This window comes from Lygodium microphyllum, chromosome 24 (genome assembly GCF_053477565.2).
Source record: "Lygodium microphyllum isolate KBCC chromosome 24, Lygodium_microphyllum_v1.1.10, whole genome shotgun sequence".
Classification (NCBI taxonomy): domain Eukaryota; kingdom Viridiplantae; phylum Streptophyta; class Polypodiopsida; order Schizaeales; family Lygodiaceae; genus Lygodium; species Lygodium microphyllum.
In genome coordinates, this window is record NC_141158.1 from 123,122,926 (window position 1) to 123,136,495 (window position 13,570).

The window sequence follows — 13,570 nt, forward strand, 5'->3', positions numbered from 1 at the left end:
CATCGGTCACCCTTGAGGAGTTACCACCAGTGGATATCCCACAGTCTTCAGCTGATGGAGAGAGACGAGGAGAGATCCGGCCTCCTCCTCGTTGGGCCCGTGATACACTCCGTGATTTAGGGATCGAGGGGGTCCCTGATTAGTGGGGACCGCAGGATGGTCCGCGGCGATCACAGAGGCACCATGCACATTCTACGGAGCTTGTTTGTTCCAACTATTGTTTGATGACCCGTGTTATGCAGGATCAAGAGTCCACCTCCGTGAAGGAGGCTTTACAGTCCGCACCATGGAAGAAAGCTATGGAAGCCGAGTTGGAGGCTATTGAGAGGAATGACACTTGGTCACTCGTGCCTTGCCCCCCGAATAAGAAGGTGATTGGTGTCAAATGGGTCTTCAAGACCAAGTATCTTAGCGATGGTTCTTTGGACAAGCACAAGGCTTGCCTTGTTGCTAAAGGTTTTGCACAGCGCCCAGGGATTGATTGTCATGACACTTTTGCCCCCACTGCTCGCATGGCGACTATTCGAGCTGTTCTTGCCTTGGCTAGCTATAGGAGATGGCCTGTCTACTAGTTGGATGTGAAGTTGGCCTTTCTCAATGGTGATTTGAAGGAGGAGATCTATGTAGAGCAGCCTCCTGGCATTGGATCTTCAGATGGGAAAGTCTACAGGTTGAAGAAGGCCTTGTATGGCCTCAAGCAGGCTCCGCGTGCATGGAACGAGAAGATTGATTCATTCCTTCAGTCACAGTTGGGATATCGGCGTTCCAAGGCCAATCCGTAGCTTTATGTACACACTTTCGAGGCTGGTTGTGTGCTTTTTGTGTTGTATGTTGATGATTTGATTGTCACAGGTGATCATGCACAGAAGGTCAAAGAGACGAAGGCAGCTTTACATCAGATGTTCGAGATGACAGACTTGGGTCTACTCCATTTTTTCTTGGGCCATGAGATTTATTAGTCTCAGAGGGGGATTTTCATCTCTCAGCGGAGATATGTACAGGAGCTCTTGGTTTCTTTTGCGATGGAGGATTGTCGGACCCTTTCTACTCCTATGGATCCGAACTGGAAGGCCACTTCCCATTCAGCTTCTCCCATGGCGGATGCTTCCCGCTATCGTCAGTTGATTGGATCATTGATTTGGCTCCTCAACACTCGTGTTGATCTTTGTTTTGCTGTTGGGCTCTTGGCGGGGTTTATGAGTGAACCTCAGACGGTGCATTGGCAGGCTGCTTAGAGGATACTTCGGTATTTGAGGGGGACATTTGATTTGGGGATTCATTATTGAGCAGGCACAGGTGGTTCAGATCTTGTACTTATAGGTTGGAGCGACTCGGATTGGGCTGGTGATGTGGACCACAGGCGGTCTACTACAGGTTATTGTTTTACCTTGGGTACAGGTGTTATCTCATGGAGTAGTAAGAAGCAGCCCACGGTAGCCCTTTCGTCTACTGAGGCGGAGTATCGGGCCGCGTCTTCCACCACATGTGAGGCTGTGGGGCTTCGGAGATTGTTGGAGGAGCTTGGCTGCCCTCAGACTCGTCCCACTTTGCTGCAATGCGACAATGAGAGTTGCATTGCCTTGGTATGGAATCTTGTTTTTCATACCCGGACGAAGCACATAGAGATCCAGTACCACTTTATCAAAGAGAAGCTTCTGGATGAGACCATCACTATGGAGTACTGCAAGACGGAGGAAAATCTTGCAGATTTGTTTACGAAGGCGCTTTCCCAGGCTCTACTTCGGAGACATGCTAGATCCCTCAGGCTTCTACCCCGCCCAGGCTCTGAGAGGGGGTGTTAGAGATCAGTCACCTGGTCGGACTGCAGTCCATAGTCCAGTCGGACTGCCACGTGGCAGTCCGACCTACTTCCGTACAGTCGGCTGCATTTAATGCAGCCAACATGTAGTTATTTGGCGCCCAGATTTTAGCTATTTATAGCCGATTTTTCAGCAGTCTTTAGATAATCTTCTGCTCACAGATTACAGGTTGGAGGCTCGCGCAGATTCCGTCTTTGTTCGCAGATTTCAGACAGGAGATCGTGCAGACTGCAGCAGACTTCGAGGTGAACAGCAGGTTGCATCGTCGAGGTGGAGACACGCAGTCCAGCGCACTGCGCCCGTGTACATATTTGCATATCTTTGTATACAGCACACTTTATACAGCAGATCTTCATCTTCCACTGTCTCTTTCTCTCTCTTCTCTCTGCGTTCTCTCTCTCTCAGTCCTACGCTTCCGCACCGCTGCACTCTGACAAGTGGCACATCTACATCTTGACTATAGCTTATTTCCTCCTCTCTCAGTGCTATTTATTGCCAAATGCAACTTTTTTGGGTGTTTGCAAGTTTGAAAGATATCTCATCTCTAGTTCTTTGGCTTTTTTGACTCAGAGGATAAGATCTCTCATCATTTCCTTGAGAGACAATGAGATTATTGGAGGTCAAAGTCCCTTGTTCAGACTTCTTGTTCGGAGCACCCCTCTCCTCCTCCCTCCCTTTATGTTTCCCATAAGGCTCAATCTATTGGCCTGAAGATGCTTTATATAGCACGCGCTGTGCAGGTGCTTGTGCTTTCTTCTTTGCTTAAAAAAGACAAGTTGGATGGTTTCAACTAGTGTATTCTTGACACCTTCGACCTTTGGGAGTTTACTTCTCTTTGTTTCTTGATCCGTGCAGTCTTCAATTGTGCAATCCTCTGGGATCGGCTCAAGTATTGAGCTTGATCCTTTCTCTTTATGAGTTTACAAGATGCTGTCTTGGTTCATATTTGCAGATTGAAAATTACAGCAGAGGTGTAGAAGAAGCTTGTGTCTCATTACCATCAAAAGTCGTTTGCCCACAGGATCTCCTTGGAGAAGAAGCTTTGGATGCTTGGTGTTGATGACTCTCCTTCTATGAAGGATCACATCAACAAACTGGAGGATATGTAGGATGAGCTTGCATCCCTTGGGAGGTTGATATCTTTCGAGGATATGGCCATGATTCTACTAGCTCAATTACCATCTCCCAAGTATAATGTCTTCTATACTAGCCTTCTCACTTTGAGGACCCAAGATACACTTCTTTGGGACGAGCTTTCACTGCTTGTCTTGGAGCATGATGAGCATCTCAGAGAGGTTGCGACTAGTGGATCCAGCTCCACAAAGGCTTTTACTGCAGGTTCAGCATGCATGAAGAAGAAGGGGAATCGTGAAGCCAAGAAATGGGAGGATAAGAAGGATGATTCTAAGGATAAGAGGAAGAAGTAGTTGAGGTGTCCACACTGTGAGAAGGGCACTCATCTTGAGGAAAAGTGCTAGCAAAAATACCTCCATTTGAAGCCTAAGGAGAGGTTCCAAGGATTCGAATGCTACATCTGCTACCATTGACTTTATCTTCGTACACTTGTTTGAGGTGGAGGATATGGCTTTTACTTTTTTTGAGGAGAAGCCTTGGCTCGTGGATAGTGGGGCCTCTTTCCATACGACTTATCGCCAAGATTGGCTTCAGAATTGTGATCTAGAGGGAGGCTTGTCACCATTGGTGACAACTCATTAGTCTCCGTGTGTGGAGTGGGGACCATTTCCTTGTTGGCTGATTGACATTCTTCTTTGGTCAAAGTCCTCTATGTCCTAGATTTGGGCTTTAACCTTTTGTCTATTAACAGTCTTACACAGCTAGGTACCCAAGTCATCTTTTCCTAGGATGCAAATATAGTGGAGGATGCATTTTCAAGAGCTAATCTTTGGATAGGTATGTAGGAGGGTGGAGTCTACACACTTAGAGCGCCCTTCAGTGTGGTCTTCACATGAGCTTGGATTGGTTTGGCATGCTCACTATGGGCATTTGAATCTTGATGCTATTTGGCGGACTTTAAGGGACTCTCGGATTTTTCTCTTGTTCACACACTATGCCCTAGCTGCTTGTCGGGCAAACAACATAAGCAGCCCCATGCATAGGTTGCTACTCGAAGAGAATCTATACCACTTGAGTTGGTTCACACCGACCTTTTGGGCCCTATTTATTGGAGTACAAGAGTGAAGCATACTCCCGCTTTTGCGAGTGGAAGGTGTTTGTGGAGAAGCAAATCTCCTTCAAAGTGCATGGTGTTCGAGCTAATCATAGTGGTGAGTTTTATTCTAACTTATTTTTTGAGTTTTGTAGGGATTAAGGTATTCGGATGGAATATTTCCATCCGAATACAGCAAATACACTATTTGAAAATGCTACGGTGGAGCGTGCCAATGGGACCATGCTTAAGATGGCTCGTTCAATGTTGGAGCACGGGGTTCTTTTCCATTCCTTATGGGTTGAGGCAATAGCTACTATGATCCATATCTGCAGTAGATCACCTACTTCAGCATTACAAGATATGACTCCTTACTAGGCTTTGTTTGGGAAACAACCTTTAGTTTCCCACTTTCGAATCTTTGGATGTGAGACATATGCCCATGTGGACAAGAAGAAGAGACGGAGCAAACTCCATTCCAAGTCGAAGAAGCTTATCTTTGCTGATTACAATATGACCACGAAGGACTATAAGCTCTATGATGCGACGACTCGAAAGATCGAGGTGAGCAGGGATGTGATCTTTGATGAGGCTGCGGCCTCTGAAGTTCCGAGCACCCCTTCTTTGTCTACGATTTCTTCCCCTACCCCTTCTTCCCCTTCTCCCTGACTTTTCCCCCTTCCATCCTTGACGGCACCTTTATCTACTACTTTCTCACCGAGTATTTCTACCCCTTCTTTATTTCCTTAGGTTTCCTCTTGGGGGATTAAACTGTCAGAGGGGGTCTTTTTCATTGGGTAAGGAGGATCCACCTTCCATTAGTAAGAGGAACCCTCTTCCACAAACATGTGCTTTACAAGTATCGGAGGCTTCTCGGTTTCGTTTGTAGCGGGTTGAGCCTATCACCATTCCTCGGTGGTATGAGCGGCTTATGCAAAATTCAGGCCTACACAGGTCAGTTTAGTTACAAGTCCAACGGGATAGTTCACTCTGCATGAACTATTCCCTTGTGTCTTAGATTCTTTAGGGCCATGAGTCTACTAGAGTTGATGAGGCTCTTGCACATGATGTTTGGCCTAGTGCTATGTAGTTTGAGTTCAATTGTATTGAGCGGAATCGGACTTGGAGAGTCGGTTCCTCGTTTGAAGAAGTGGAAGGCAATTAGTGTGAAGTGGGTCTTTAAGGCCAAGTATCTTGTAGATGGGACGTTGGACAAGCATAAGGCATGGCTTGTTGCCTAGGGCTTCTATTATCGGGCAGGTTTGGATTATTTGATACTTTTGCACCAAGAGCTCAAATGTCCACTATTCGAGCTATCTTGGCTTTAGCTACCCATCACCATTAGCTTGTTTATCAGATGGACATGGAAGTTAGCCTTTTAAATGGGGTCTTGGAGAAGGAGATTTGTCTCACAGCCTGGTGATTTTCTTGTGCAAGGGAAGGAGGACTATGTTTACTGGTTGTAGAAGGCCTTTTATGCCTTGAGGCAAGCTCCTAGGGCCACTCTTTCAAGATGGAGTGACTTTGATTAGACAAGTGATGTGGACTCGTGGTGGACAATGCAGTCAATTGGCCATATTTGCCACGTGGACAGGTTGGCTAGTTTGGTCCATTTCTTGCTATTTATAGGAGATGGGCTGGCTGGGGTAGACCATCTTTTGCAGGCTGCTCCTCCAACTCCGGGCATGCTCCTCCTTCTCCGGGGCTGCTGCTGCCATCTTTACAGCTAGATCTGGTGCCCTCACTAATGCCTTGGGCTGCATGTAGGGACTGATTAGTCCTCCTGTTTGTATTCAGCATTTATCTTAGTCAATGCAGATTTCTTTCTTCCTTCATCTTCTTTTTGTCGTCTTCTCTTTGTGTTTGAGTTTCTTCTTTTATTGCACACTCTCATAGGTCCCTCTCTAACTTTTTTTGCCTACCCACTCTATCCCTCCCTCTATCTTTATTATCCCCCTTACACTCAAGACATCTCAGAGTTTTTCATCCTCATCTACCAAGTATGCTTTTATTGACAAGATTCGTTTCAATTGGTATAACTATACCACTTGGTTGAATGTGATGAAGCATGTTCTTGACTCACAGAACTTGTGGAATCTTATCTAGGGGCTAGAACCCCATCTAGACCGAAATGCCTCTGCTATCGTTAAGCTGATGCAAGGTCTTTTACTTGAATTCCACTCACAACTATGGCACTTTGATGTAGCATCGAAGCGGTGGGAATTCTCGAGTAACGGCTATGTGGCTTGGGATAGGACCCCTCGTATAAGTCTCGATCATGAGCTCCATTATTTCAAAATCAGTGACTGACTAGGATGATCTTAAGGTCAAGTTGATTGAGTATCGGTGACTTCTCACCGAGTTCTCTACTATAGGGGTTTGCTAAGTTCCTTGATGACTAGTCACATTGTTTCTAAACAAGCTGCCTAGAAAGTACTTGCATTTTGTGCAACAAGTGATCTCATAGCCCATCATGCCTGCGTTCTATGAATTTGAGTAGCAACTATTGTGTTTTGCTTAACTATTCGATTCGTTTCATAGTGCTTCTTTAACAAAGGGGCTTCTTATTGTCTCCGGGGCAACAAGGGCAAGACAAGAAAAATCAAAATCAAAACTAAAGACAAAATGAAAATTAAAACCAAATAAGTGAGACCCAAGGAAAATTTTGAGTGTCGAATAAAGGCCAGAGGCACATAACCAAAACAAAAGACTTAGACCCTAGGCCATTAGTCGGGTAACCCCTAGTAGGTGAGGTAGGGTGGTAGCAACTTAAATTAGAGATAGTGATGAGGTTAGATCCACATTGCCACTGGTCAATCATCATAGCCAATATCGTACTCAATAGCAAAGGAAGGCTTCCATAGGAGATTCACAGGTGAATCCTTGTGAATATGGTTGATCCAACCATGCTCAAAAAAGGAATAAATGTGCACATATGTATGCTTATAAGAACAAAATTCCAATGCAAGGGGTAATACAAAGGCCAATGCAAATCATTGTGCTCATGCAAAATGCTATGCAATAGTACCACTTGGACAATATTGTTGTAGGGAAATTATTAACTTGCCTAAGTATCCTTTTACACTCATAATCATCCCGAGGGTGTGGATAATGATACAACATACAAAAAATAAATATATGTGAATGAAATAGATAAATTAAAATCTTGTCACCCTCAAGAGAAGAAAGCTAGTCCCCCTCAAAGTGGAAGGGAAAGCTAGAGGGAATCATCCTCTCCCCATTAATTTGAAGTAGTAATGGAGGGTATACTCACACTGATTGTGGATAGAAAATACTGAAGAATTGGACGATTGACCAGTTTGGTTAAGATATCAGCAAAATTGTCTGATATAGACACAAACTATAGGTAGATGGTGTCCATGTCATGGAGACGTGAAATTTTAAGATGATTTAATCTTGTCAGTAACATTTGATTAAGTTATTAATCAAATGTACAAGGTTGTTTAGCACATGTGATGCACATGGCAATTATTTCATGGTAACAGGCCAAGAATCTCGAGGATGCAATGGGTGTCAAAGGGAAAAGTTGAGATAAGTTATGCTAACAGGGTTTTGGTGTCAATTGGTGTTAATTTTGACCCTAGGACAGTTGTTCGCCCAATAAGTGCCAGTGATGATATTAATGATTAGCATTAATTAATTAATTAATGCCAATCTAGGGGTCAACAAAGGTTGGGGACCACTCTAGGTTGCAAATGGCCTAGCCAATTTAATTATGGATGGGCACATTTAATTTTAGGGAGGGTCAAAAGAGTTGAAATTAATTTTTAGAATTATTTGATTATGAAGATTAATTAATTGGCTGAATAATGTTGAAAAGTGAGTTTAGAAGGTGCCACTTGGTAAAAATGCCCATGTAAGACTGAAAAACGTTTTTGGGGGCTGGAAAGAGGGATTCGGTTCATTTAGCTTGCAAGATACAGGAAGGAGATGCTAGTGGTTTTATTTGTAGCCATTGAAGGACCATCTGAAGCCGCCAGGGGCAGGAGTAGACCAAATTGACTCTTCCAGGAGTTGGCGACCCCAATTTGGGGCCTCTTGAGCAGCTGGCAAGAGTATTAAATGCTGTCTGGTATAGGCAGCAATCAGATTTCAGGCTTTTCTCACGTGAAAATCAGAAATTTCTCTCTCTTCTGGCATTCTCTCACCTTCTTTGGCTTGTGCTCAGCCATTCTCAACATCTCTCAGCCATTTATAGCAGATCTCAGTCAAATTTGATGGACAGCAAGAGGATTTATGCTGTAAGCCCTAGACTTTTGTAGGAATTAGATTTTGAAAGTCACCTTGGGACCCGTGCCAATAGGAATAGGCATTGTACACTGAAATCAGCACTTGAAATTTGTGGAATTGCAAAGGATTTTAGATGCCCGGTCATCCAATGTAAGTGGGGCAGCATTTGGCTAGTTGGTGGTTTCATTTGTGCAAATCTTGGGTGAAAATCAAGGGGTAATTGGCCCAACTTGCTCGTTGATTGCATGTACAGCAAGGGGCTTTCGATCAGCAATGGAGATTGTGGAATCTCAACTTGTACACTATACATTAGCAATCAAAGTTTAAGAAATACCAAAAGGAGTTTTGGGGCCCACCGAGTGTCTATTGTCCAAGATTGTTAAGGTAATGTGTGCATTTCAGTTTATGCTCAGTTATTAATTGTTGTAACTAGTGTTAAATCAGGTTATTTACGACCCTATCCGAGAAGGAAGGCTGGTTTCATCTAGCTCAACTTGCTCTCTAGTGAAGTAGTAATATACACTAGTGCGATGTGTTTGTGGACTGATGATGGATTTACCAGCTAGTGTAATAGTACTCAGGTTGTCGTAGTAGAGGATAGTCGGTGAAGCATATGGAAAGTGAAACGTTGCTAACAATTCCTTACGTACACAACATTTACGGTATTGTCAAAAAGGATCTGATACACAGTCTTGGCAATGGAAGCAGCTATTGTCTCTTGCTTATAGCTTGACCAAGAAATGGGAGCTATGCCTAAAGAGAAGATATAGCCTTCGTGGAAACGTCGGCTGTCAAGATCTCTTGCCCAACTTGAATTAGTGTATCTTTGTAGAAGCAAACCATGACTATGTTAGTTTATAAGAATAAGTGTACCGAATATATCTCAACACATGAAAACAAGCAATCCGATGTGCCATCTTTAGGTGCATTGAATTATTGACTAAGTAAATAAACTGAGTATGTAAGATTTGATCTAGTATGAATTAATTAGAGTAATTTCTCTACAACTAACTTGTAAGTATACTCATTGAAGGGTTGACTTAGGGAATCCTTAGAGAGCTTGGTAGTTGGATCAAGAGGCGTGGCCATAGGCTATGCTTGATTAGAAATACTATCCCTAGATGGAACTAACTTCATTCCTAAGAAAAAGGACAATTGACTAAGGTCAGTCATCTTAAATGTAGAATAAGGTTAGACCTTTATATCCGCTATGGTAGTAAAATCTGATGTGACATCTTAGGTGCATTGAATTATTGACTAAGTAAATAAACTGAGTATGTAAGATCTGATCTAGTATGAATTAATCAGAGTAATTTCTCTACAACTAACTTGTAAGTATACTCATTGAAGGGTTGACTTAGGGAATCCTTAGAGAGCTTGGCAGTTGGATCAAGAGGCGTGGCCATGGGCTATGCTTTATCAGAAATACTATCCCTAGATGGAACTAACTTCATTCCTAAGAAAAAGGACAATTGACTAAGGCCAGTCATCTCAAATGTAGAATAAGGTTAGACCTTTATATTCGCTATGGTAGTAAAATGTGAGATTGTAATAAATAAATCATCAACATATAGATGGATATAGTGGATCCCCTGTGAGGTGGATTTGACACATAAGTTTAGGTTATAAGGGCTAGAATGGTAACCATAAGTCCTAAGGAACTCTTTCATCCTTTGGAACTAGGAGTGGGGTGCTTGGTTTAACGGTCCGCAAAAGGATCTCCGGGAGGTTGCTTCGCATAGACTTTCTTATCCAAGCAACCGTTCATGAAGGCGCTTTTGACATCCATGTGATGGAGTGGCCAACTGTGGTTACTGGCTAGTGCAATCAACAGAAGGAATATTGTAGTAGGTGCAAAAATCTCTTCATAGTCAATTCCTTGCTTTTGTCGAAACCCTTCACAACAAGGGCAAGCCTTGTATTTATCCAATGTTTCATCAGCTTTCAATTTGGTCCTAAAAATCCACTTGGTCCCAATGACTTTCTTGTGGCTCGGATGATCCATTAAAGTCCAAGTCTCATTTCAATCAATGCTCTTGTGCTCCTTTTTTAATGGCCTTCCGCCATTGGGAATATTGAAGAGCCTCTTGCTAACTTTTCGGCTTACAGTGCACTATGTAATCTACTGTAAAGGTAGACACAAATGTGGCATGAGGTGCAAGCTGGGTAAATCTTCGTTGGGTCTCTGTAGTGGAATCCAGTGGAAGGACCAGTGAATCTGCATGGTTTGCTAGTATTAGTGAGGTAGCGGGTCTTGCGGAGGGGGCTTGGGTGATAAAGATTCTACAGTGAGTCAAGAGCAGGTAGTAGACTCGGCTTACACGACACTATCTTCAATACAATAGGCTGAGGAATCGGCTCAAAGTTCGATGGAATGAGCTGCACAATATCCCTCTCATAAAAAAGCTCTCTTTGAATAATCACTTTGTTCATTCGAGGATTGATTGAGCAATAGGCTTTCACCTCGGAGGATCGAAGATTAGCTTGGGGAGTGAAGTAGGCTCTTAACCATCTGATGGCATGACAACTCATAAAGAGAATCATATGAAGCTATGAAATACCAAAGACGCTCATTGCTTGTAGGCTCCCATGTGGTAGCTAAAGCTCGGAGGCGATGAAACTCTGAGCCCTTGGCTATCGGCTTGGAAAGAAACTTAGTCATCGTATAGACGCCACTAGGCTATACCTTGTCGCGAGCAATCACTAAATCAATCTGAGAGTCTATGACCTATTGTGGCTACAATAAAGAAAGTTTCTCACCCAAATCAGCAAAGCTGTTGAACAGATAAAAGGTTTATCCAAGTTGGGGGGTATAATAATACTCATTATCCAACGAAGCAAGATTCCGGACTATTATCAATATTAAAGTTGACATGATCCAGACCATAGATCTTGATCGAAGATTTGTACCCTCATTAGACATTCTTGGCTGTAGGGGCTCGAGAGACAAAGATATTCTAGATGGAGGTCATATGATAGGTGGTTCCACTATCCATGATTCAAATAGGAGATATGCTTGGTTGGTTGGAGAGGTTTTTGCGATCACCTCATCAAGAGGTAACTCGTGAATATGGATAAAGCTTGTATCCTTTGATGTCTCTATGGACACGAGGTGGGCCTCAAGTCCAACAAACCAATTAGACATGCCCTTTGGAGTTGAGAACGAAACTATTTTTGATGGTTAACCAGTGGTAGTGTTGGTTTGGCCTTGCCACTGCCCCTGATTTTGGTTACAACCATGCTGCCTCCCTTGTTGGGGGTTACTCCTTGACAGCCTTTTGACAATGTTGACGATACTTATTTTTCTTAGGTACATTTTGCTACCTTGGTTTTAAGGAGGATTGGGGATTTCCTTGTGATGTACTAGCTTGGTTTTGAGTTTGAGTTTGATTTTGCTTTTGGTTTTGATTTTTCTTGCCTTCCTCTTGCTACCTCTTCTGAGATGAAACAATGAGAGCCCCTTCTACGGAGGACACACAATGAACTGATCAAAGAAACTGAGCATAATGTAGTAGCTGATATTCAAATTCATAGGATATAGGCATGGTGGGCTGTGAGATCAAATTCGTAGGATGTAGGCATGGTGGGTTGTGAGATCACTTGCTACACAAAATGAAAATATTTTCCAGTAGCTTGTTTAGGAACAAGGTGACCTAGTCATTAAAGGACTTAGGAGCCCCCACTGTTGAGAATTCAGCAAGAAGTCATCAATATTGAACCAGCTTGACCTTAAGGTAATCTTGATCAGTGACTAAATGCTTACATCAGGTCAGCTATATCAGGTCGTTCAGTAACGTGACTTAAGTAATCCATTTAAAAGAAATTTCTGACAATAATTTGGAGATCAGAAACACTGCCCTTGGCATGCATGTTGGAGTGGTTGTTTGAGGATCATGACGTTCTTAATGCTCTCAAACCTGTTTCTTTGACATTGAACTATGGCCAGCCTTTTAAAGTCAGCAATTAATGGGCCAGCAAAGTTCAAGGTTGTTTTTTAATCTAGAGTAGAGCTGTTTCCAGGGGCAGGATCTACTTCAAATGTGAGCTGAGCCCCATATAAAGAAGGCCTGGTCTGATTTTCCTAAAATCTGTAATTGCTTTTGGACACTTCGGTCTGGCAAGCACAAATTGCTTAATGACCTCATTGAAGCCCTTGGGTTTCAAGGTAACATATGTAGACCCTCTAGAGTGTCTTAAACAAAATCTCAAAAATTAGCCAAAATGCATGATGCTGCTAATAAAGTACAAGAAAACAACTAAAATCCCTACAGGCTCAGACACAGAGTCTTGCCATTTCAGGTCCTAAAAAATAGAAGAGAGTGTTTCACAATGATTCTGGATGCATGTTTACTTATTGTCGGGAGTCCTTATGCTACTTTGAGGATTTACGGCTGGAAAATCTAATTTAGTTTTTAAGCGTGCCAGATTGTATTTGGTACTTAACAGTGCTTAGCAGGTGACATGCGTGCTTGAATTGTCTTAATAAATTTTATGCATATATGCAGACAGAGGGGTTTATTGCTCTGCTACTTTTGTCACTGAATTTGTACATGGCTTCATTTGAAAATAGTACTGACTGTTTAACAAATCTGTTGAATGCTCTCTAGCAGATGCCAGTGGTGTCCCGGGGCTACGGTAACATTACAATTGCACCACTAGGCAGATATTGTGTTTTATGGGATAGCTTTGGGATGATGCAAACCAAATAGCTGTTTTTTTGCCTCAGCTGTTACACAGTTGGAAAGTTTGTTTTACTAAGGTATGTGTGCTGATGTATATTTACTGGGCTGGGCAGCAGGCTTAACTACTGCTTCTATTGTTTGTCTTCAAAGTATTGATATTTCGAATCAAGCTTTGTGATGCCAATCTCTCTCTCTCTCTCTCCCTCTCTCTGGGTTTGTCTGTCTGGCGATCAGTCTGTCTTTGTGGGTTGTCTTTCATTGTACTCAACCGCCTGACAAATGTAACTTTCTGAATACAAGGGAGAAAATGTAACATCAGTGGGATGAACATATAAATAATTAATATAACGTGAATGGTGATTTTGAGCTATCATGGAAAATCTTGCAAAGAGTCCCTTCTGTGGCCATGCATACCTTAGTAACAAGAGATCTGAAAATGATTTTTGCTCATGGTTCTCATGTGTAACACTTGCTTGAGCACATATGTGCACATGATTGTAATCATTAGACTCTTGGAGGAGAAATCAGAAAAGCATTACACCATTTCTTGGGCCAGGGTGAATTTTGAGTTGCAACAAATTTTATCTGTGGTTTTAAATTATTGCCTTGCAAGTTGTAAATACAAGTAATATTATAAGCCTTAGCTTTTT

The 13,570-nt window shown here is 42.7% G+C and overlaps 1 protein-coding gene across 2 annotated transcripts in view; it reads left to right on the top strand.

Moving 5' to 3' along the window:
• Positions 1-13,290, top strand: part of LOC148015607 (uncharacterized) — a 34,211-nt gene extending 20,921 nt beyond the window's left edge. Inside the window, exon 4 of one of the 2 annotated variants that reach the window (XM_087665421.1) lies at positions 12,846-13,290. In XM_087665421.1, the coding sequence (XP_087521547.1) occupies positions 12,846-12,877 (32 nt within the window). In that variant the 3' untranslated portion in view covers positions 12,878-13,290. The remainder of the gene's footprint in view (positions 1-12,845) is intronic. The other variant, XM_087665422.1, reaches the window with a different exon arrangement.
• The last annotated feature ends 280 nt before the right edge of the window (positions 13,291-13,570 follow it).